This window comes from Callorhinus ursinus, unplaced genomic scaffold (genome assembly GCF_003265705.2).
Source record: "Callorhinus ursinus isolate GAN/ISIS: 27379988/994484 unplaced genomic scaffold, GSC_fseal_2.0 scaffold7, whole genome shotgun sequence".
NCBI lineage: Eukaryota > Metazoa > Chordata > Mammalia > Carnivora > Otariidae > Callorhinus > Callorhinus ursinus.
This window is the reverse complement of record NW_027397069.1, coordinates 64,079,952-64,102,979: the sequence shown is the minus strand read 5'-3', so window position 1 is coordinate 64,102,979 and position 23,028 is coordinate 64,079,952. Positions and strand designations below refer to the sequence as shown.

At 40.2% G+C, this 23,028-nt stretch overlaps 1 protein-coding gene across 2 annotated transcripts in view; it reads left to right on the top strand.

Moving 5' to 3' along the window:
- The window catches only part of KL (klotho), a 43,741-nt gene extending 31,710 nt beyond the window's left edge, over positions 1 to 12,031 (top strand). For both annotated transcript variants that reach the window (XM_073894698.1, XM_025875049.2), the window contains exons 2-5: positions 1,390 to 1,900; positions 2,790 to 3,058; positions 8,088 to 9,189; positions 9,728 to 12,031. In XM_073894698.1, coding sequence (XP_073750799.1) covers positions 1,390 to 1,900; positions 2,790 to 3,058; positions 8,088 to 9,189; positions 9,728 to 10,065 — 2,220 coding nt within the window. In that variant the 3' untranslated portion in view covers positions 10,066 to 12,031. The remainder of the gene's footprint in view (positions 1 to 1,389; positions 1,901 to 2,789; positions 3,059 to 8,087; positions 9,190 to 9,727) is intronic.
- Positions 12,032 to 23,028: the final 10,997 nt, after the last annotated feature.

The following is a 23,028-nucleotide window of genomic DNA, read 5'->3' as shown; positions in this document are numbered from 1 at the left end:
GCCCCAGTTTCTTGAACCACATGGGCAAATGCCACTATTCTTCTGCTTCCCTTTTTATTCTCCATTTCCTTTTTAGCATATGGGCAGCTGCTTCAGGTCATGAAAAAATATATTCAGTGGAATGAAACAGTAGATATTTACCAAGAAACTAAAAATGAAAGTTAGACATAAACTGTTTTATTCCATTGAACTATTTGGCTGAACTCATAAGAACAGTGATGAGATCATTCTTGGACACCTGCACCAAAATGAACCACAAGAAGAATATTTAGGAAAGATGAAGAGGCTATTTGGCATACTGAGTGAACGAGCTTCTTCAGGCCCAGGGAGTGGGATGAAATTGGCATGATCATTTTGGAGAACATGAGTCAAACCGAGAATTGGAGTGGGGTTTTTCAGGGAAGATATATTAGGGGAGTAAAAGGCTGATAAACAGCACTTGTATTTGTAGAAAAATAAGGGGAGTAAATCAAGGAATTCAAAAGTGAAGGGAAACTTAATTCAAGTAAGGGAGGAAAAACCCTGTAAACCTCACTAGTCTTTGTAAGTAAAAGGAAAACAAGTGAAAGTAAGCTATCAGAAGTCAGTAAGATTTTATGGGAGTGTGAAGTTAATCTTAAGGAAGCAAAGCCCATTTCATTGCTGTAGAAAACTCCCAGCTGAGCGCTGACTAACAATGGACATCTGATCTCCTTGAAGCTGTATTTGGGTGATTCTTGCTCTTGGCTTGTACCTTGCACCCTGGGTCTTGTGGGAAACCAGCGCTGTCCCAGAGTTCCAAAGGGTGAGCCAAGGTTAGATATTGGAGTTGGTCCTTAATTTACTGTGCTGATTCTTCTTAGGGAAGAATAAAGATTGTGGGAACATGTGTTAGAATTTTAGCTGTGAGGCATGAACACAAAATATTAAATTGACTCCAACAACTTGAGTCAACTGGAAAACTCCCAGTCTCTTAGGATAAAAAAATATATATAATCCTATTTAGAAATTCCTGGTGTGATCATAATGCAGGATTGGTTCTTCTCATGAAGCCTATTAATGAAAAATTACATAATCCAAAGTCAATTAAGTAGTAAGATATTATAACAAATTCTTATTTCATTAATTTTTCAAAGTACGAATGATCACTTAGCATTCAAGACAAAAAATTCACATTTTCCACTGGCTACTGAAAAACAATGGAAACAATTCCAGTCATGGTAGCAGCTCTCTGTGGGCTGACCCACCTCTGAAAATAATTTATTGTTTCCAGGTGACTTTTACATTGTGGGGTTATTCATTAGGTTAGGCTTGATGAGAAACAGATACCAATAGAGTTGGGGATTCAAAAATGTATTGTATTTCTTCTCACAATCAGAGATAAATTCACCATGGCTTTTCTCTTTATAGGCTCATGCCAAAATCTGGCATCTCTACAATACTTCTTTCCGTCCAGCTCAGGGAGGCCAAGTATCCATTGCCTTAAGCTCCCACTGGATCAATCCTCGAAGAATGACCGACCATAGCATCAAAGAATGTCAAAAATCTCTTGAGTTTGTACTAGGCTGGTTTGCCAAACCCATATTCATTGATGGTGACTATCCTGAGAGCATGAAGAATAATCTTTCATCTCTTCTGCCTGATTTTACTGAATCTGAGAAAAAGTTCATCAAGGGAACAGCTGACTTTTTTGCTCTTTCTTTTGGACCAACCTTGAGTTTTCAACTATTGGACCCTCACATGAAGTTCCGCCAATTGGAATCTCCCAGTCTGAGGCAACTCCTTTCTTGGATTGACCTTGAATATAACCACCCTCAAATATTTATTGTGGAAAATGGCTGGTTTGTCTCAGGGACCACCAAGAGAGATGACGCCAAATATATGTATTACCTCAAAAAATTCATAATGGAAACCTTAAAAGGTAGGATTGGGGATAAAATTCTAATTTCCTGCCAAAATCCACAGGAAAAACAATCTTTCAGATGATCTGTAATAAACTATGAATTTATAGTTTTTATTGTAATGCAGAAAATCATTTTGGCAATAGCAGGAATGCATTATGTAACACCTTTCTCACTGGGTCTTGAGGAGCTTAAATTCATTTTTAAAACTCGTTTTGTGGGGCGCCTGGGTGGCTCAGTTGTTAAGTGTCTGCCTTCGGCTCAGGTCATGATCCCAGGTTTCTGGGATCGAGCCCCGCATCCGGCTCCCTGCTCAGCAGGAAGCCTGCTTCTCCCTCTCCCACTCCCCCTGCCTGTGTTCCCTCTCTCTCTGTCTCTCTGTCAAATAAATAAATAAAATCCCTTAGAGTTGCTACTCTAGATTTTTAGATTATATTAAGGATTAAGCAAATTCCAGGGTATCTAGATCTCTGTACATGTTTTTGGGTTCTTATTATTTGCACTGAATAAAACAATTTTTAAAGAAAAAAGAATACCAACACTTTCTGAAGAAAATATTGTGTAGTTCATGCTTTTAAAGATTTTAATCCATTTATTGCCACGGCCACAATGCTAAGATAGAAAATGGAGGAAGACATCTTCTCAGGCCCAATGACCACCTATTGGAAATGAAAATAGTCCAAGTAAAAACATATTGGAGATCATCCTATTTGTGAAGACATTTATTTCTAGAATTATCCTGGTGTGATAGCCTTTTATTAGTAAGAAAGGTCACTGGTTTACCAAACAATGTGCATTATACGTAACTTATTTCCATAAGTAGTAAGCCCCTCAAATGTTCTTGAGTCATGAGGCCAGTGCCCAGCTAAGGGTCAGTCATGTTGTTCTTGTCCTTTCTTCTCTTTGCAGCCATTAGGATGGATGGGGTGGACGTCATTGGGTACACGGCGTGGTCCCTTATGGATGGCTTTGAGTGGCACAGAGGCTACAGCATCAGACGTGGACTTTTCTATGTTGACTTTCTAAGCCAGGAGAAGAAACTGTTGCCAAAATCTTCAGCCTTGTTCTACCAAAAGCTGATAGAGAAAAATGGCTTCCCTCCTTTACCTGAAAATCAACCCCTAGAAGGAACATTTCCTTGTGACTTTGCTTGGGGAATTGTTGACAACTACATTCAAGTAAGTCAGCTGACAAAACCAATCAGCAGTGTCACCAAGCCCTATCACTAGTAAGTAGTGCTTCCTTATTAGGTTGTCATGGCACATTGTCCATTCTTCAGGCCAAACGTGGTTCCTGAATGAGCACGTGAAGGGCACAGTTTGGAACATGGCTTCCTTCTCTCCAAAAATCTTCCTAACTTCATCCTACACTTTAAATCAGCCCCAAAGGAGTAACAAATTAAAAATATATGAATATTTAAGATCTGAAAAGATAGTAAAAAGATAAAATACTCCCTTTTAATATAGTAGTTTTCAATGCCTTTTAAAGCAGTTGCATTCTTCCGTAAACAAGAAGTAACACAGAACTGCAAATTTTCTGAGATCTCAGCGGAGCTGCTGAGCCCGAGGCAGGAACATCAGGCAGAGCCCTCCCGAGGCATAGCTGCACCCTGTTGCAGAAGTACCTCGGCAATGAAAACCCTTGCTCCAATGATTCACAGCTCAAAATTTCATTTCTAGAACTAGTCACTGAAATGGTAAGGGAGTTCTTCAAAATGGTCAACGAATATTTATTGAACACTTACTATTTAGGTAATCCTCAATATTATTTTTAACTTCCCAATCTTAAGGGAATTTGTTTTCTAGAGTTTGACGGAATATTTTAGTAGGCACTTGGATGCTTAGCATACAAAGCCCTAGGTTAATCACCAGGTATGCTTGGTTGAGGGGAGTGCACACTGAGATGAGTAAGGTTGACCCCCGCTTTCAAAGAGGTCTGTTGAGAGAAAATGCAGGATACCCAAATCATATAATGGAGTGCACAGAGTAGGGTGCTAAGTGAGCAGGGTGGTGGTAGGGTGCTGCTGAACATTGTGAAAATAGAGATCAACACAGAGACAAATGTTGGTATTCATAGACAAGCAATGGCATTGAGCATGCTGGGTGCTTCTAGCCAATTCATTGGTCCCGTAGTAAAGGAAAAATAACTTTCCCTCTACCCTTCTGAGCTGAGATCCCCTATAATTAAAGACAGATTAACAAGAGAAAAACAAATAGAAGTTTATTAACATGTGCAGCTTACATATACATGGGAGATACTCAGAGAAAAATGAGTAACTCCTTGAGATGACTTAGAATTCAGGCTTAAATACATACCATCTTAATATAAAAAGCCAGAAGCAGGGGTGGGATATAGGTCTCTTAGGAAAGAATAAATAATTTTTCAGAAAGATGAATGGGACCTTAGAAGAGTAAATAGGAACCACAATAGTTTGTGACAAAGTCTGTCTGGGTATTGTGTTGGACTCTGGTCTCCTGTGACAAGACTCCATCTTTCCTGGGGCGTGAAACCCCCCAGGAGGGGACTGGTGACAACTGAGTTCCTTTTGGAGGATCTGTCTTTAGGCAGGTAAGGGGAGTTCAGAGAAAGCCTTTCCCTGCACTTGCTATTTTTTGAGTGCCTGCAGGTCAAAATAATCAGTTTTATACCAGCAGAGCATACTTAGGGGTGACAGGACTTGAACTCCTACAGTCACATTTTGGGGTGGCATATTCTGTTACCCTTCAGTTCAAAAGAAAGTATTTAGAAGAATGCTTAGATCTGAGGAAATTTCTTTTAGTTGAAATGGGTTGCTGTTTTCTTGTAAGTATCAAATGGAAATCCTTTATTTATAAGGAAATAAGTCAACACTATCCTTAATACGTTTTCTGCTGGGTTATATTATTCTTAGGTCTTTTGCACACCTCACTTGGTTTAAAGGGCAGTCTCATTCTTAAATCTCTTCTTACATTTAAAAGGCAACTTCGGGACACCGTTAGCAAAGATGTCCGAGCACAGGAGGAAGATGTCTAGCTCTGCCCTGTTGGGCTTGGGGTTTTCCTCCCTCTTCCTCTCTCTTCTCCCTCAGCCTCTGTTCCCAGAATCTCCCTTCTCTAATTTCTCTCTTGCGAGTGGGATTCACAGTGGGGTTCAAATAGGGTGCTGGTGAGGGGGAAAGGGACGAAGGGAGGGAGATGGGCTCCCCATCCCTCCTTCCTCCCCTGCTGGGGACGGGTTGGTCCCTGGTCTTTGTTCTCCCTCCTGACCTTCTGCCGGGTGCCACTCCCAGCTGGGCTCTGTGCCCCTTGTCCCTGAGGACTCATCTCTGCCCTGATGTCTCACAGCAGCCCGAGCCTGGGGGGCAGGTAAATTCCCAGTTCAGTTTTACGTGAAGAGAAGTTTCTGCGAGCATCTCTGTGTAAACAGTGTGAACTCGGGGAGTTGTGGGACATTGTGGGGAGCCCCTTCACTCCTGCTGTGGTCCCCATCCTTGGACTGTGTTTGAGAACTGGTAAGTAGTGAGAAAGTTTTAAGAGTGCAACCTATTTCTGAGAGAGAGAGAGAGAGAGTGAAGAGAAACTCTGGTCAGACGTAACAAGTCTGGCAATGACGAGGAAGGGAGACAGGGAGAGGATTGCTTTTTCTTCTCCTTAGGGGCAGTTGTGTTAGAATTTGATCTGATTCTAGCCATGCATCAGCTCTGGATCCTTCCTCTGAGGCTGCACTGCCCTTTTACCTCATCAGTTGGGTGGGGGGAGTCCCTACTCCTTCACCCAGTGGAGCCTGCCGCCCCCCAGTCTCTCCTACACACAACCAGCCACACACAAACGAATTCCCTCTCAAACCCATAGTGGGCGAACTTCTCCAGAAGCTCTCTAGTGGAAAAAGTTTGCAACTGCTGTTTTGTTCTTTCTGCTTTTCCCCTTGAGCCTTGCATTATTTTGGCAGTGCCCTTCCGAAGCTAACTTCCTCCCCGGCAAAGTAAAAACAAGTATGTTGTAGGGTGGTTCTGAGGAGGGTGTGCGTATGTTTTAATTTACAAGCTGTTCTCTATACTTTTAATACATTATGTTAAAGCCCTGAAAAGTAATTTTTAAACCATTGAAATTCATTTCTTCCCTCCTGGCTAGCATTTCAAACTCCTAATACAAATAAATTCCTAATACTAATCTTAAAAAAACTTTAAAAAGAATATCCCAGTAAGGACATTCCCTGTCTGAAGTCTGATCTCCAGCTTGTTCACATGGACTGTCACTGTCACTGTCACTGGACCTAATTTCCCAGACGACAGGTGGTTTTCCCATAACCACTAATGCTCATAATAAACATAGGTCAGAACCTTCTACAGGCTGGGGACACAGAGCTTCTTTAACCTTGGCCACTATCAGAGGAAGGTTTTTTCCATAATATACTAAATACATACTTTATACCCATTGCTTCTGAAAGACTCCACTTGATTTTTCATTTTTTTATTAAGAAAAGTCAACCAATTAATGGAGATTAGATAGAATTATGGCCAAGTACTCATTTCTAAGTGTCCTGTATTTTCAAGAAATAGATATTCCCCCCAGAAATTGCACCTTAGTCTCTCGTATTTGTTTGCAGACGGACTGAATAAAAGTTGCTGTTTTGGAAAAAACTGTGGTAGAAAAGTTACAGATTTAGTCAACTCAGAGCTCTATGAAAATAATCCAAAGAATTCCTTCATGCTATGAACACTTTCACTTCAAAAGAGCATGCAAATATTTTCTCTTGCAAAGCTGAGGAAACAAGATTTGTGGGTGCATCATGGTGGAAAAATACTTCTCACAGCATTCCCACAGTACTAGGGGAAATACATCTGTGGGTGATCAACAAGGGACAAGTCTCCAGAGAAAGCAATTTCCCTCTGACATGCTGGTTTTTTATTACTTTCCTTTATAAACACACTGACGCCTCCAGAGGAGCAGCCCCTCAGGCCGGCAAAGTGCAAAGAAACCTCCGCTCGAGACTCCAAACCAGAGTTTGACCCCTGCTTGTATTCTGAGGGTCAAACCCAGGGACCTGTTCTAACAGGATTGTTTCTGATGAGAAAACTGGTTTACTCAGTGGGTCCTTACGATGAACTTTCAGTGTGCCTTTTCCTCCATGGTTAACACATGGAGGGAGCATATTGTGGTTTCAATTTTACTGCTTTTCCTAAATACTCATTTTCATATTGGAGGCTAATACATCAGATGATTGAAAACCATTGGTGTCATGCTCATCACAGAAAAATAACTCAGGAACATTTTATAACTATGTTCAAATAGTCCAGTCTGTGTAAATGACAATATTGTTCCTCATTTCCACATTCTCTAACACTTTTACCGTCAGACTGAATTTAAGTTCTGTCTTTGACATTAATGCCAATAAAAGGCAACAGTTACACGCATCTAGCATATTCTCTACTCACAGCAAACTTCAAGTTAGAATGTGATTTTTAAGAAGCATGATTTAATTTTAAATATCATTGCATTTTCTGACTCTCAGGTTTTATGCTTTATCTTTTTGTCTATGTTTTTTTTTTTTTAAATTTCGGAGTCTCATACTATTAGTGATTTCTTTTTTTTTATTATGTTATGTTAGTTCCCATACAGTACATCATTAGTTTTTGACGTAGTGATGCATGATTCATTGTTTGCGTATAACGCCCAGTGCTCCATGCAGTACGTGCCCTCCTTATTAGTGATTTCTTATATTAAAATACAAATGTTTAAAAGTACTTTGCTTGCTTAACACAGACCAGAGATGTGTGAGAATCATTAATGTTTGTCATCTGAAATGATAAAAAAATCAGATTTTTGTTTGTTTTATCTTTTTTCTTTTTTTTAATTATTATTATGTTCAATTAGCCAGCATATAGTACATCATTAGTTTCTGATGTAGTGTTCAACGATTTATTAGTTGCGTATAACACCCAGTGCTCATCACCACCCGTGCCTTCCTTACCCATCACCCAGGAGATTTTTTTTTTTTTTAAACATTAAAGCAACAGTTCGAGTTAGGACTATGGGTAAAGCAAATATGCATTAAAAAGCGGAATTTTTTTTCTTCATGAGCTTAACGATTGATGAAAAATGGTTTAAATTTCCTGCTAGAAAGGCTCTCTTTTTGCTCCTCTTGCTTGCTAGTTTCGCGGAAGGGATTGCACGGAATTCCTTTTCCAGGGCGGTCAGGTGAGACTAACGCCTCCTCCTCTCCTGGCAGGTGGACACCACCCTGTCTCAGTTCACCGACCCGAACGTTTACCTGTGGGATGTCCACCACAGTAAGAGGCTGATTAAGGTGGACGGGGTGGTGACCAAGAAGAGGAAGTCCTATTGCGTGGACTTTGCCGCCATCCGGCCCCAGATAGCCTTACTCCAGGAGATGCACGTTTCGCATTTTCACTTCTCGCTGGACTGGGCCCAGATCCTGCCGCTGGGCAACCAGTCCCAGGTAAATCACACGGTCCTGCGCTACTACCGCTGCATGGTCAGCGAGCTGGTGCGCGCCAACATCACCCCGGTGGTGGTGCTCTGGCGCCCCGCCGCCCCGCACCACGGCCTGCCGCCGCCCCTGGCCAAGCACGGAGCCTGGGAGAACCCCCGCACCGCCCTGGCTTTTGCCGAGTACGCCCAGCTCTGCTTTCAGGATCTCGGCCAAGACGTCAAGTTCTGGATCACGATGGGCGAACCGTACACGCGGAACATGACCTACAGCGCCGGGCACAATCTGCTGAAGGCCCACGCGTTGGCTTGGCGCGTGTACGATGAGAAGTTCAGGGGCTCTCAGAAAGGCAAAATATCCATAGCCCTGCAGGCCGATTGGATAGAACCCGCCTGCCCTTTCTCCCCAAAGGACAAAGAAGTGGCTGAGAGAGTTTTGGAATTTGACATTGGCTGGCTGGCGGAGCCCATTTTCGGCTCTGGGGATTATCCGCGTGTGATGAGGGACTGGCTCAACCAAAGAAACAATTTCCTTCTACCGTATTTCACAGAGGAAGAAAAAAAGCTAATCCGGGGCTCCTTTGACTTTCTGGCTTTAAGCCATTACACCACCATCCTTGTCGACTGGGAAAAAGAAGATCCAATGAAATACAATGATTACCTGGAAGTGCAGGAAATGACCGACATCACCTGGCTCAACTCTCCGGGACAGGTGGCCGTGGTGCCATGGGGCTTGCGCAAAGTTCTCAACTGGCTGAAGTTGAAGTACGGAGACCTGCCCATGTATATAATATCCAACGGCATAGACGATGATCCGCTCGCAGCCCAAGACAGGTTGAGGGTATATTACATGCAGAATTATGTCAATGAAGCTCTGAAAGGTAAGGAGCCCTGGAAACAAGCAGTCCCTTGAAGCCTCTGGCCCCCTAAGGCATGATACCTGATAGGCACTCAAACATATACATCCGCTGTCACTCTCGGAGGAAAGTTCCTCCGTTCCTTGCCACGCTGAAAAAGTCCAAGAGAGACCTAGTATTTTACCGCAGGGATAATGGAGTTTAGCTAAAAGTGGGAGACTCTAGCAAAAGAGTGGAAAATTCCCTAGCACCTGCTCAGGGTCTATAAAAGCATGGACTCTCTTGTCCCCCATCTCAGATGGGTTCACAGCACTCTTGCTTCCTTCAAGTGCATAAAGATTTAACCCAAGTACATCATAGGAGGTTTAATTATGTAAAACCTACTATGTTAAATGTAGCTCAATATTTGTCCTCTCATGAAGGAAGCCGTTTATGGTTAAACCTAATTTAGTTTTATTAAATGGTATTGAAATTTTCCCTGATGCACTCCCTAATGCTGTGTAAAAGTGAATTGTTGTGTACAAAAAATTTTAATAGCCATTCTGTCCTTTTGTTTTTCTAGCTTACATACTGGATGGTATCAATGTTTGCGGATACTTTGCTTATTCATTTAATGATCGCACAGCTCCGAAGTTTGGCCTCTATCATTATGCTGCAAATCAGTTTGAGCCCAAACCGTCCATGAAACATTACAGGAAAATTATTGACAATAATGGCTTCCCCGGTCCCGAGACTCTGGGAAGATTGTGTCCAGAGGAATTCACCCTGTGTACCGAATGCAGCTTTTTTCATACCCGGAAGTCTTTACTGGCTTTCATCGCTTTCCTACTTTTTGCTTTTATTATTTCTCTTTCTCTGATTTTCTACTACTCTAAGAAAGGTAGAAGAAGTTATAAATAGTCCCGAACATTTTCCTATTCATTTATTTTGAAATAATTATGTGCACACATCAGCTGTTAACCATTTGCACTTCTCAATGTTGTAAAACTATAGATTTCATTTATCCAACTTCTAGAAAAAATTTTTGTGGCGTATGACAGACATTTGGAAATGAGCATAGGTGATTGTAAGATATTGAATAATGTGAATAGTGCCTGGATTTGTTCTTTTTTGGAGGGTGATCAGAGACTGTCAGGGGCCATCATTTCTGCAACACACTCTGTAACAAATGTATGGGAACCATTCCATAATTTCTTTGACAGAAATTGAATGGCCTTATCAGTGCCCATTCCTAAGTGTAGTGTTTATCTTGAATAATTGCAAATGTTGGAATAGAAAGTTAAATCCCAAGTAACCATACCCAAGTAACCAACTGCCATGATGTGCTTAATGGTCTCTGTTGAACCAAGTTTCCCTTGAAAAAGAAATGGCAGCATATAGGAAAGATGACAAAGAGCCCTAGGCTGCCACGTTTCTTTTAAAAGCAGTGTTTCTAGTAAATGCTGGTAATATTAGTTTACATATCTGGTTAATGATATACTTGGCAGAGCAAATGATAGAACTTTATTTTATGTGACTTTTGGGGCTCTCTCCAGGCCCTGGGGTCCCTGAGGGCTTTGCATTACTGGGGCCTTGTCAAGTGCCTGCACATAGGACTTTGAATGTTTGCAGAAAAATAAACATGAATCATGAGATGTTGGGCTCTTCAGGAAGCATAAACCAATCGTGAAATGCATTATACTGTGTGGCTCTAGGAGGAGGAAAGGAGAAAAAAGTACTTATTATGAGCAACATGATGATTAATTTGATTATAAACCCTTTGATTTTAGAGCGCTCCTTGCAATGAATGATGTGACCTTTCCTGAGCGAATAAGAATGAAATAATAACTCATCCTGTGAAGAGTGACTTCACCTGCTGTTCTTTAGAATGTGCCATGATTTCTTTGAATTGAATTTTTAAAAAAATTCTTAATAGGCTCCAAAGCATTTGGTCTGATAACACTGGAAGATTTGTTTCTGTGATTGCTGAGGTTTATTTTATATTTTTGCTGCAACTTCTGTGGAACTAGCTTTGAGCTGGTTTTGCTTTGAACTTTCACACTGAAACATCTACTGATTTCTAGAAAGGGCTAATGAGGTCTTATCCTTTAATGCCCCTCAAACAAGTTTTGCTGATTTTCAGACAAGGGTCTTTCTGTTGCACTGGCATTGTGGATGATCCTAATGTTTGTTTTATAGGTAAGTCAATATCATATCAAGCAAGGTAAACCACTATCATATCAAGCATAACTGATCTTGCTGACACAGGGTTATAGTGTATAATAAAATGCTGAACTGTATTATGTATCATCTTCAGGGGTGGTATGATTTTTTTCCATGAAAGATAAGCTTTTGTGGGTATTCTTTTAAAAATTGGACTTATTTTTAAAAATAGAAACTAGAGAATAATAGTTCTTCTATGTATATATTTTTTTCTGATTCTAAGAGTAATATATGTTCATTGTAAAAAATTAAAAAGCATAGAAACTATACGTAAAGAGAAAAAAATGACCTGTAATCTCACCACCAAAGTGGCCACTATTAACATAGCCTATGTGTTTTATTTTACATGGAGTCAGATCATATTGTAAATAATTATGTCTTTATTAATTTTTATTGTGTGTGTTTCTTTTGTCATTACTCTTCAAAAGCATGATTTCTAATAGTTGTAGAGTGATTCCACTATATGAGTTTATCACAACTTATTTAACCATTCCTATTGGTTGGACTAGTTTCCTATTGTTAATTACTGTTAAATAATGTTTAAAAATTTTCTTGTTACAATATTAATTTTCATTTCCTTGAATGTAGACAGAAGTAATTCTGTCCCTTGTTGAAGTATTGTAATAAATCGGCCTGCAACCTTGCTTTTTTTATGATCATATAACTGGCTGCTAGATACTTTTCTTTAAAAATTTTTTTTGAGTTGACTTAGCTACATAGAATATGAGTGGTGAAGAAATGGGTCTGACAGCGAGGCTGGAAGATGGGAGGGGATGGAGGATGCCCCAGGCTCATCCCTGTGGTTGAGCTGAGACTTTTAGATACTGAGAAAGCAAAACAGAGGAAGAGCTGAAAGAGACAATACAGACGCCAAAGCCTAGAACAGAAATGACATCTCAAAACCATCCAACTCAGCTATAGTGAAAGCAACACGCTAATGTTGAGCCCCCCTTGACCTTAGGAGGAGGTAGGTGGCTCCCGTCCTCAAAGGAGGTAGGGCATCCCTTGGGTCTGAACAGATCTTAGGAGGGCGGTGGGACCGGGTGGAAGAGGGAGGCGGGGCCAGGAGCGGGGCCAGGAGGTGGGACTTCCTGTCAAAGCACCGCCCTCCTTTCACGTCAATCCTTAGAGTATTTCACTCACGTATCCTGGGTATTTCACCACTTTACATATTTTTTTTTGAAATATAGGGCCCATTCCCCTGGAACTCTGCAGGGCATTAGGTGGTAAACTGATTAATTTGATTATAAACCCTTTGAGTGTCCTGTGGTGTCCGAGTCCTCTTGGCAAATTTCTGCCACACTTGTATTTGCCCTGCTTTCACAATCCCTGCCTTGGACCCAGGTGTATCCCTTGTGCTTATGCCTCGTTCTTTTTGCCTGGGTTTTCAAGGATGGTTTTTCAGATTCATTAAGGACATTTTTCATTTTATTTTTGGTCTTCCACAGACAGTAATTAGAATCTATTAATGCCTTGGAAGCTTTTCCTTTATACTATTCATAACAATGCTGTCCAACAGAAAGAGTGCAAGCTGCGTATTTAAAAAAATTTTTTTGTAGTCCCATTAAAAAAATTAAAAAGTGCAGAAGAAATAAAGCTTAATGCTATATATTATTTTTCCAACATAATCAAAATATCATAACTTCAATGTGTAATCAATACAAAAATGATTGAGATTTTTACATACTTTTTTTTAAATACTAAGTCTTAGAAGTCTGGTGTGTGTTTTACATGTATGTACATCTTGTGCTCAATTTGGATTAGCCAGACTGTCAGTGCTCAATAGCCACATGTGGCTTAATGGCTGCTCCATTGGACAGTGCAGGTCTATAAAGAAAGCCTAGCTCTGCTAAGTCAATTAATAGCATAATAAGATACCCAAAATATTTAATAAGTTAGAGGAATAAACTTTTTTATAACAATCTTCCAAGCTCTATAGCCCATGGAAATAATTGACAAGTAAATTTACAATGAAGCTAAACTATTGATTAAAACAAATATTTAAAACATCTATGTAGGAAAACAAAAATAAATTCAAAATGGGTGAATATCCTAGAGAAGAACATAGGCAGCAACCTCTTGGACCTTGGCTGTAGCAACTTCTTGCTAGACATGTCTCCAGAGGCAAGGGAAACAAAAGCAAAAATGAACTATTGGGACTTCATCAGGGTAAAAAGCTTTTGCACAGCAAAGGAAACAACAAAATTAAAAAGCAGCCTATGGAATGGGAGAAGATATTTGCAAATGACATCAGATAAAGGGCTAGTATCCAAAATCTATAAAGAACTTCTCAAACTCAACACCCAAAAAACAAAAAATGCAGTCAAGAAATGGGCAGAAGACATGAAAAGACATTTCTCCAAAGAAGACATACAGATGGCTAACAGACACATGGAAAAATTCTCAACATCACTCATCATCAGGGAAACACAAATCAAAACCACAATGAGATACTACATCACACTGGTCAGAATGGCTAAAATTAACAACTCAGGAAACAACAGATGTTGGTGAAGATGAGAAGAAAGGGGAACCCTCTTATACTGTTGGTGGGAATGCAAGGTGGCGCAGCCACTCTGGAAAACAGTATGGAGGTTCCTCAAGAAGTTTAAAATAGAACTACACTATGACCCAGCAATTGCACTACTAGGTGTTTATCCAAAGGACACAAAAGTAATGATTCAAAGGGGCACCCGCACCCCAGGGTTTAGAGCAGCAATGTCCACAATTGCCAAACTATGGAAAGAGCCCAGATGTCCATCGACAGACGAATGGATAAAGAAAAGGTGGTGTGTATATATATACAATGGAATACTACTCAGCCATCAGAAAGAATGAAATCTTGCCATTTGCAATGACATGGGTGGAACTAGAGTGTATTATGCTAAAGTGAAATAAATCAGCCAGATGATTTCAGACATATGTGGAATTGAAGAAAGAAAACAAAGAACGTAGGAAAAGGGAAGGAAAAACCAAATAAGATAAAAACAGAGAAAGAAGCAAACCATAAGAGACTCTTAACTCTAGAAAACAAACTGAGGGTTGCTGGAGGGGAGGTGGGTTAGGGGATGGGTAACTGGGTGATGGGCATTAAGGAGGGCACTTGAAGTAATGAGCACTGGGTGTTATATGCAACTGATGAATCACAAATTCTACCCCAAAATTAATAATAAACTGTATGTTAACTAACTTGAATTTAAATGAAAAAAATAAATCTATGTGGAAGGGAGAATTCTGTAACTAGTTTTGAATATTGTAGTAATTCAAGTGGTGGAATTAAACTGCTTTTGTTTTTACATAATCTATTCCATTTTTTTCTCTCATATTGCCTTTTCCTGAATGAATGGAGCAGTTATATTGTCCTATAGCATCTCCATTTAATATTTAATATTGAACAATGCTGCTCAAAATTTCTATCTGGGAAGGAGAATGTTAGATGATATGGACCAACCCTGACAGAGAGCCTTGGTTCTAGGAGGAAAGCAGAGGCCATGTCTTTGTGTTTTGTTTCGATTTTCAGTATTTAGCCCCATGTCTTATACAAAATATTCTTCAATAAATGTTGACGAGTTGAATAAATTATGGATGAAAGATGGAATACATGAATTAACAGAATTAACTCCCAGACATCACCTTTGTCCAGAGATTCATTTAATAAAGACCAACTGTCAAGAATCAGAAACTGCCATGGGTTAGATGCTACAATGGCTCAATTCTGTGTATTCAGAGGAAGGAATGCGAGCTTCCATGTGATCACCTCTGATAACCTGTCTTTCTGGGTAACAAGGCAATAACACTGCTGTCCTAAATCATCACCCCTAGACCAATCACACAGTGAGAAGACTGTAACTTTTTTCTTCCTTATTCACACTGTCCCTCAACCAGTCAGTATTCTTACTATTTGCTAGAATTGTTATATATTGGGTTAAGTTCTTTATCTGCAAATAAAAACCAGGGAACTCATCTTCTAGAAGGAATTCCCTTATGTCATCTTGAAATGCTTACAGTTTCCAAGAACACGTAGCTTTTTTCTCAGATCTATTATGCTTTTTCATTTTTATAACCATTAAATATTGTTAGAGTTTTGTTTGTTCCAGTACATTTCCTGGGACATCTTTGTTTCATACCTTTGTGGTAAATACCCATTGTTTGATATCAAGGAGAAAGGGGTCAAGAAAAACCACAAGAAACCTTGAGTAAAGGGTGGAAGTACCATAATGTCTGTGATAGGGCACCTACAATAAGGTGAAATCTGTTTTGCGACATAATTGTTACACACAAGAAAAGGCTTAGTGACTGATAATCAAGCCTTTGTTTTAACCCAGTAGATTAGAGAAAAAAAACAATTTCACCCTGCCTATTCGTTTAGTGAGAAAGGCAGAGGGACAAGAATCAGTGGATCCATCTTCTAAATGTCACTGAGTCTCAGCTTCCTTATCTTTGAAATGGGAGTAATGTCTATCAGACATTACTGTGCTGAACATACTAAGTATCAGATAAATAGCACCTCCCCTAGACATGTTTTTTTCTGGACTACTTCCACTTTTTCTCAATATGTATATGATTTATTGTTAATCAGATATTCAGAGCTCAGTAACATAAAACCAGGGACTGTAGCAGTCAATACGATTCATCCAGAAGTGCTTCAGTTATTTCATTTGTGACTTTGAATATACATCATCATAGAATGCCCTTGGTAAAACCAAACTAAAAAAATCAATCCCCCCAGTTATTTAATAATACCAGATTATTTTCTTGGATCCGAATTTTGTGAATGTTGAATTGATAGAATCCTGAAGATCCTTTGGCAGAAGATGTTTCTATAGCAGTATGTTGCACCATCTGCTCTTTTGAAACAATCTAATGACACAGACAAAACACTGAAATTTGTATTTTTGTTATTGAATCAGTAAATAATTGAAAACCCATTAACTAAATTTTTGTGTGATTCAAAAATCCTGAGTAGAGTTTCTAATTTTGGTTGTAATCTTTCCATATGCTTATTTTATGGTAAAAACGAATGAACTTTTAATGAGCTTTTTTATTTTTTATAAATCCTTTGCAACTGAAACATTGCTCCTTAATAAATTGCTAGAATTGGGCTGAATGGTTATTTTTTCTTCTGTTTAAAATTTCAATCGATTAGTTTATAAAATTTGGTTTTCTTTCAATATTGTAGCAGTTACGGTCTAATTATGGCCTTTTTTTAAAGATTTTATTTATTTATTTATTTATTTGAGAGAGAGAGAGAGAGAGAGAGAAACAGCATGAGAGGGGAGAGGGTCAGAGGGAGAAGCAGGACTCTGGGATCATGACCTGAGCTGAAGGCAGTCGCTTAACCAACTGAGCCACCCAGGTGCCCTAATTATGGACTTAAGCATAAATGTTGCCTAAGACTTTTTGGCCAATTTTGATCATGTGAATCAAAGCTTTGGCTAATTTAGTTCCAGGATATCAGACTGCAAGTGTTTCGAGTTTTCAACAGTGTTTCAAGGCCATGCTGTTGCAGTTAAGACATGAAGGTTTTATAACTGTTTTTTTCACCTTAAACTATGGGTATTGTGAGTCTCCAGTAAGTAGCCCAAAGGCTTCAAAATAAAACATTTCAATCCTCAGGGGCAGGAGTGGTAAGCCACAGAGCAACAAAACAGATATAAATAGAAAAAGATTGACGGGTCAGGTGAAAATATTCCATTAGTGAAAGATGACAGATGAAAAATGAACATGATTTTATTCCAAACTGGTACCCTTCTAAAATGTCCTTATTCTATTTGAGCCTATCATGGACCTAATAACCCACCAAAACAAACAAAGTGGGAGTTACTCATCCATCAGCCTGACAATAGCAGAGCTGCAAGATTCCACCAGCTCTCATCTAGGCAGGCAGGAAGGAGACAAGGGAAGCCAGAAAATGCCAGGAGGGCTTGGTTAGCTGGTTTCTCCTGAGGGCAGGCCTTGTTAAGAACAAAGTGCTCTGAGGTGCCAGCTGGCTCAGCTGGTAGAGCATGTGTCTCCTGATCTCTGGGTTGTGAGTTCCAGCCCCATGTTGAATTTATTTAAACCAACAGAGCGCTCTGGCATATTCTAAGATGGCCCCTTCTCCTCTGGGGCCTCCATCAGAAACACAAGGAGATTTTTCTGTGATATTACACAATTGCAAAATACAATCTCCAACATACTGTGAGAACCTGGTAGAGCTCCTGCAATAAATCCCACAAATTTTGCCCCCGGCCCCTCCTCTGCGGTGACTGGATCATCTTAGAGCTTGTAACTCTTGGAGTTGGCCATGCTGAATCTCTGGCAATTCCCGAATTACAGTTCAGGTTTTCCTACTCCAGACCTGGTTCCTGAGGTGGTTTCTACTTGTAAGACTCTGCTTGGGTCCACCACAGCCTCCCTGTATTTGACTGTCTCTCCGATTTGTGGGGCAGGAGTTTGCCGTGTATCTTCCCTTCTGTGACAGATCCATGAAGAGTTGCTAATTTTTCAGTCTCTTTAGACTTTCACTTGCTAAGATGGAGTGGTGATTTCCCTCCCATCACCTCTAAAGAGATAGAGAGAAAAAAAAAAGGGAAGGGTCAAGGAAAGGCTGCCATGTTTATAAAGCAAACCGGGGGTGGGGGTGGTTATTGTCAAACCAATTGTGATGCGATTGCAAAATACAGTCTCTATCCTCTCAATGGTCTCTCCTGCCTTGGCCAGTAAGGTACAAATACGCAAAGGCACCAAGGATTATCACTGGTCATATGATGGACCTGGGAAGAGTTGGATCTGGTCTTTTCCAGCGTCAGCCCAAAAGCCTGGCTGACATGGTCATCACCACCATGCCTTTATGGAAGAAAGTGGAGGCTCGACAGGTGTGATACGTGGGAAGTTGACTGGCACGGCTACTTTTGAACACCTTTAAGAATATTGTGCTAACACAGGAATTTATATATATTTTTTCCACAATATTTTGGAAAACAAATGATGAATGTTTTCTCTTCTGACTACAGTTGCACAGGGACAATCTCATAAAGAATACAATTTGGCAAACCATGGGTGTTTTCAGTGCAGTCACGGTGGATGTCTCTTCTTGGATGTCTCTGGAGCCTTCAACTAGATATGTCTGAAGAGGAATGAATATTCATTTTCTTTCCCTTCAAACTAGATTTTCTCTCCCCAGTTATCCCTGGGAGACATTCAGCAGGAAATTCTATGGATTGTTTTCATTCTGATGTTTGTAGCATCCGCCCCGCATTTGGATGCTTGCTGAGGGTGTCTCCTTTAAACTCCTTGCTTAGACGTTTCCCATACTCCCTAAGTGGTTTTCTGGCTGTGTCCCTTCTGCACATCAAATGCCATTTTGACTCGGTTCACTTCTCCCTTCAAGTGCTTACCATGCGTGTCCTTGCTCCTCACCATCAGCTGACATTTGCGCTAAATCTCCCTCTGGGGGCGCCTGGGTGGCTCAATCAGTTAAGCGTCTGCCTTTGGCTCAGCTCATGATCTCAGGGTCCTGGGATCGAGCCAGGCATCGAGCTCCAGCTCAGCGGGGAGCTTGCTTCTCCCTCTCTCTCTGCCTGCTGCTCCCCCTGCTTGTGCTCTCTCTCTCTGTCAAATAAATAAATAAAATCTTTAAAAATGAATCAATCAATCAATCAATCAATCAATCAATCAATCAATCAGTCTTCCTGGGCATGTCCTCTAGACGTCATCCTCAACCTGACTGAACATCAGGATCAGCACTGACTGCCTCCTACCGGGACTTTCGTGGTTGTCTAATCTCTGCCATTAGATTATAAAGTGCTCTGGGGCAGTTACCTTATCTTATTTGTCTTGTTATTCTCTGGAATGAATATTAATTGCTTAATAAACATTTCTTATATGAGTAAGTGCTTAATGAAAAGGGGTAGGGGTAGAAACTTATTACAGGTGGTTCTTTAAAAGGAGTTAACTGTTTTTTCCAGTTACTGAGGCTCAGTTGACCTTTATTACCTGGAGTTTTGCCAGTCAGACTGCTAGTCAACAATATTTATCATGATAATTGGTGCTCATAGTGATTACCCCGGGACTGTACAAAATCTTGAACTGTCTTCTCAGTCATTTAAGAGAAGATGATATTAAGATGTTTGTTTCTAGTTAACAGATTCATTATATATATCCTCATGGATTTTACCCATTTTAAAAGAATTAAAATACAATAAAAATTTTGATAACATCTCACTGGACATTAATTTTCCTTTGATGTTCATTCAACGAATAATTAGCACACAATATATGCAAGTTAATAGAGCTATTATGCAGGAATATTCTATTCTCCTCAGTTTATGTATATTTGAAATGCCTCGTGCATCAATTGCGCCAGTCAATGCTTTACTGTAATTGGCATACAGTACTATATTTAATCGATTTTTTTCAATAGACATTAAGCAAAATATGGCTCTTTAAAATAGTGTATTTTGTAGAGCAACTACTAAAAAGTTACCTATGAAGCAAAATTCTATAAATCAAATCCAGTTCTTTGATAGGTCTTCAAAGGTACATTAGAGCCGGTTGGTTGCTTATCTAACTGGTCACTTTGGTCTCTGATTCTGGACTTTGAGCCATGCTATGTCAGTAGCTCCTCTTGCCATGTGTGCCTTGTCTGGAGTAGATGCAATACTAGGGATGCAGGTTGTGATGGGGTGCTTTAAGCAGTGGTTCTCAAGCCTGGTTGCACACTGGAATCACCTAGGGAGTTTTAAAAACCACTGATGCCTGGTTTCAGTTGCAGGGATTCTAGCTTAATTGGTCTGGGACACGGCTCTGTGTCTCTTTAATGGCTCCAGCACCCATTGGACAGGCTTGTCAACTCTCTAAGGTGACCCCAGCCCTGGCGCCCGGGGCCACTTCTTCCTTTATCGTGTAGCTCAGGTGAGGTAGCGGCTTCCTGCTGTTGTTACTCCCTGAGTTCCTTTCCATCCATGTTGGCTTCCCAGCTCTTTCATCATGCCTGTAACCAACTCTCTGCATAACATTCTCTCTGTTGTAAAATCTCAAAGTAGGTCTTCTTTTCCTTGTTTTGGTTCTCATTGGAACTTGACTAAGGCAGCTGGTAGTAAAGACAATGAAAACCTAATTAAGCATAGACTGAAACAACCATGGGCAGCCATCTCTAGTCCTGCCTAGGGGGCAACAGGTGCCCAGGCAAGTGGAGATGGGGGGGTGGGAAGGACACAAGTTTGGTGGCCATTTCCAGAGGCCATTCATTTAGCAGCACAGACACCTTGCAGATATTCTGTAACACAAGTCCCATGGGAGAATTTCATGAAATGTTCTAAAATCATCATTTTTGATGATTTAGTGTCCTTGTCATAGGTCACACTTTTATTTGTGAAGTCTACAGGGAAGAAATAAATTTTTTACATGATGCATAGCTATTGGTATATACGGTTGATTAATTCTATCCTTTAAGTCCATACTAGTAAAGCTGAAGAAATCTAAATGTGAATTTCTTTTTAAATTTGCAATACCATTTTACCAGACCCTGGGGTTGGCTTATGCTTCAAATTCATGACCAACCACATGGTAGGTTTGGAAGCCTCATCCCAGTTAAAAAAAAACAAAAACAAAAACAAAAAACTTAACCTCACAAAAATGCCTGTTCTTTGTCTTATGTAAGTAGGAGGAGGTGCTCTGTTCCGTCTTACTTAACCATCACATCCCATTGGAGCTCTGCGGATGGTGGCCATGGAAACAAGGGGAAGCAATCCCAGGGATCAAATGAAAGCCACTTGTGTCGTTTGGTTGTAAACATGGACATTCAAGGCTTACTTTCAAGGAAGTTCAAGGCTGATCACATGTAGACCCAGAGGCTTGTCTTCACACACAAACTTGCACACACACACACACACTTGCACACACTCACACACACACACACACTCGCACACACTCACACATAACCCCCACAGCCCCAGCTGATCCTGCAACAGCCTTCACCCAACTGTGTTTTCAGAATGGCCTTACTGAATTGAACATTTTTCCTGCTCTTTTATAGACTCCTTGAGAAAACTGTAAGTAATGACCAACTACATTTTACACTAAATAATTGTTAGTCAAAGCTAGCATTTTTGTTTTCCTAGGGACATCGTTGCTATAATCTAAGAGACTGAATCCCATTGACTGAGAAGTGAATATTAATAATAAACATTTGTCAAGCCCCATCTTTAAAGGTGTGCTAGTATCCCCATTTTACAGATGAGAAAATGGAGGCTTACAGAGGTGAATAACATGCTAATGGTTCAGAGCAGGAAGGTGGAGGTTAAGAGTGGGATCGGAGCAGGCAGGGCTACTCCAGAACTTGCGCTCTGAATTTATGTCCATCATGTTTTAAGTGGCTGGATGAATGCAGAGCTTCTCTGTGCCCGAGCTAATCAGTCCTGGGAAAATTAGAGGCTCAGAAAGACCCAGCAACTAATTTAAATCATTAGTGACTATTTGAAGTTAGGTTCACATTGGTTTCCTCGAAAAGGTAACCAACTGATTTACAAGGAGAAGGGAGACAATTGCTGGCTGGGGGAGCTACAGAAAGCCTCTAGAAGGAGAGATTGTAAACGGCAGATTTATAAGACAAATTACTTACCAGATTGGCAATAAAAAGTGCATTAAACACCCCAGTCCAAACCACTAGTGGGTGGAAAACCAGAAATTAAGTTTGCTAAGTGCCTGGGCTCCCAGGAAGAGCTGTAGTTACACAGGGCCCAGGTCGAGAAGGACCCTGTGCTTGGTTTAATGTTCTTCTGTGATCGTCTTGAGATTCTTAATCTACATTTATCTCTGAATCTGCATTTTGTAATGATGCTGATGGGTCAGTGCACTCCGCACATTGGTGAGTGGAGCTGCGCCACGCAGCAGCTCAGCACAGGAGGGTTGCGGTCCAGCACAGCCCACGGGCACCCAGCAGTTGGCCCAGACCTCCCGTGCCTGCCTCAGGGCAGTTCGGCCTTTCCGAGGGGGTGGCCAGGACAGTACCTGGGCCCAAGTGCTGTGGTGGCAAGCCCAGCTCTGCAAGTTCAAGGAAATGTCAGAGGAAAATTGAAGTAACATTGTATACATTTGCATGTGACAGTTAACATCAGACTTACATGAAACCGTTTGTGCAGAGAGCTAAATCTTTTAGAAAAAAATTATTCTGTGACAATCATTAGTTCCAGATGTAACAAAATTTACATTTCGATATTACTTATTAGGAATTTATCTCAATATAATATCCCCTAATAATCCCAATGATGTTGTCACAGCCTATCATCTCGATAGCTCCCGTAACAGATGCATATGCAGAAAGATCCTTCTCAAAATTAAAAATGATAAAAAATTTTTTGTAATCTTGCAACAGCGACCAATATTCCTTTAAATCAATAGCTATTGAAAATAAAGTTGCTAGAAGTATGGATTTTGATGATCTAATAAATTTGCAGAAAAGCCAGAAAAATCACAGCGTCAATCAAGATATCACACTAATAAAGTACAATCATTACCACATTATAATAAAAGGATGAGACCAAAATAATACTATTTTGCGAATTTGTAAGTTTATGTTGTTACTCGTGTATAGCTATTATTCCTCTTGCTCTTTTGTAAGTAACAAAAAGTTTTTAAAGGAAAAATATTTATATTTTAGCACCTTTAATAGCACTTTTC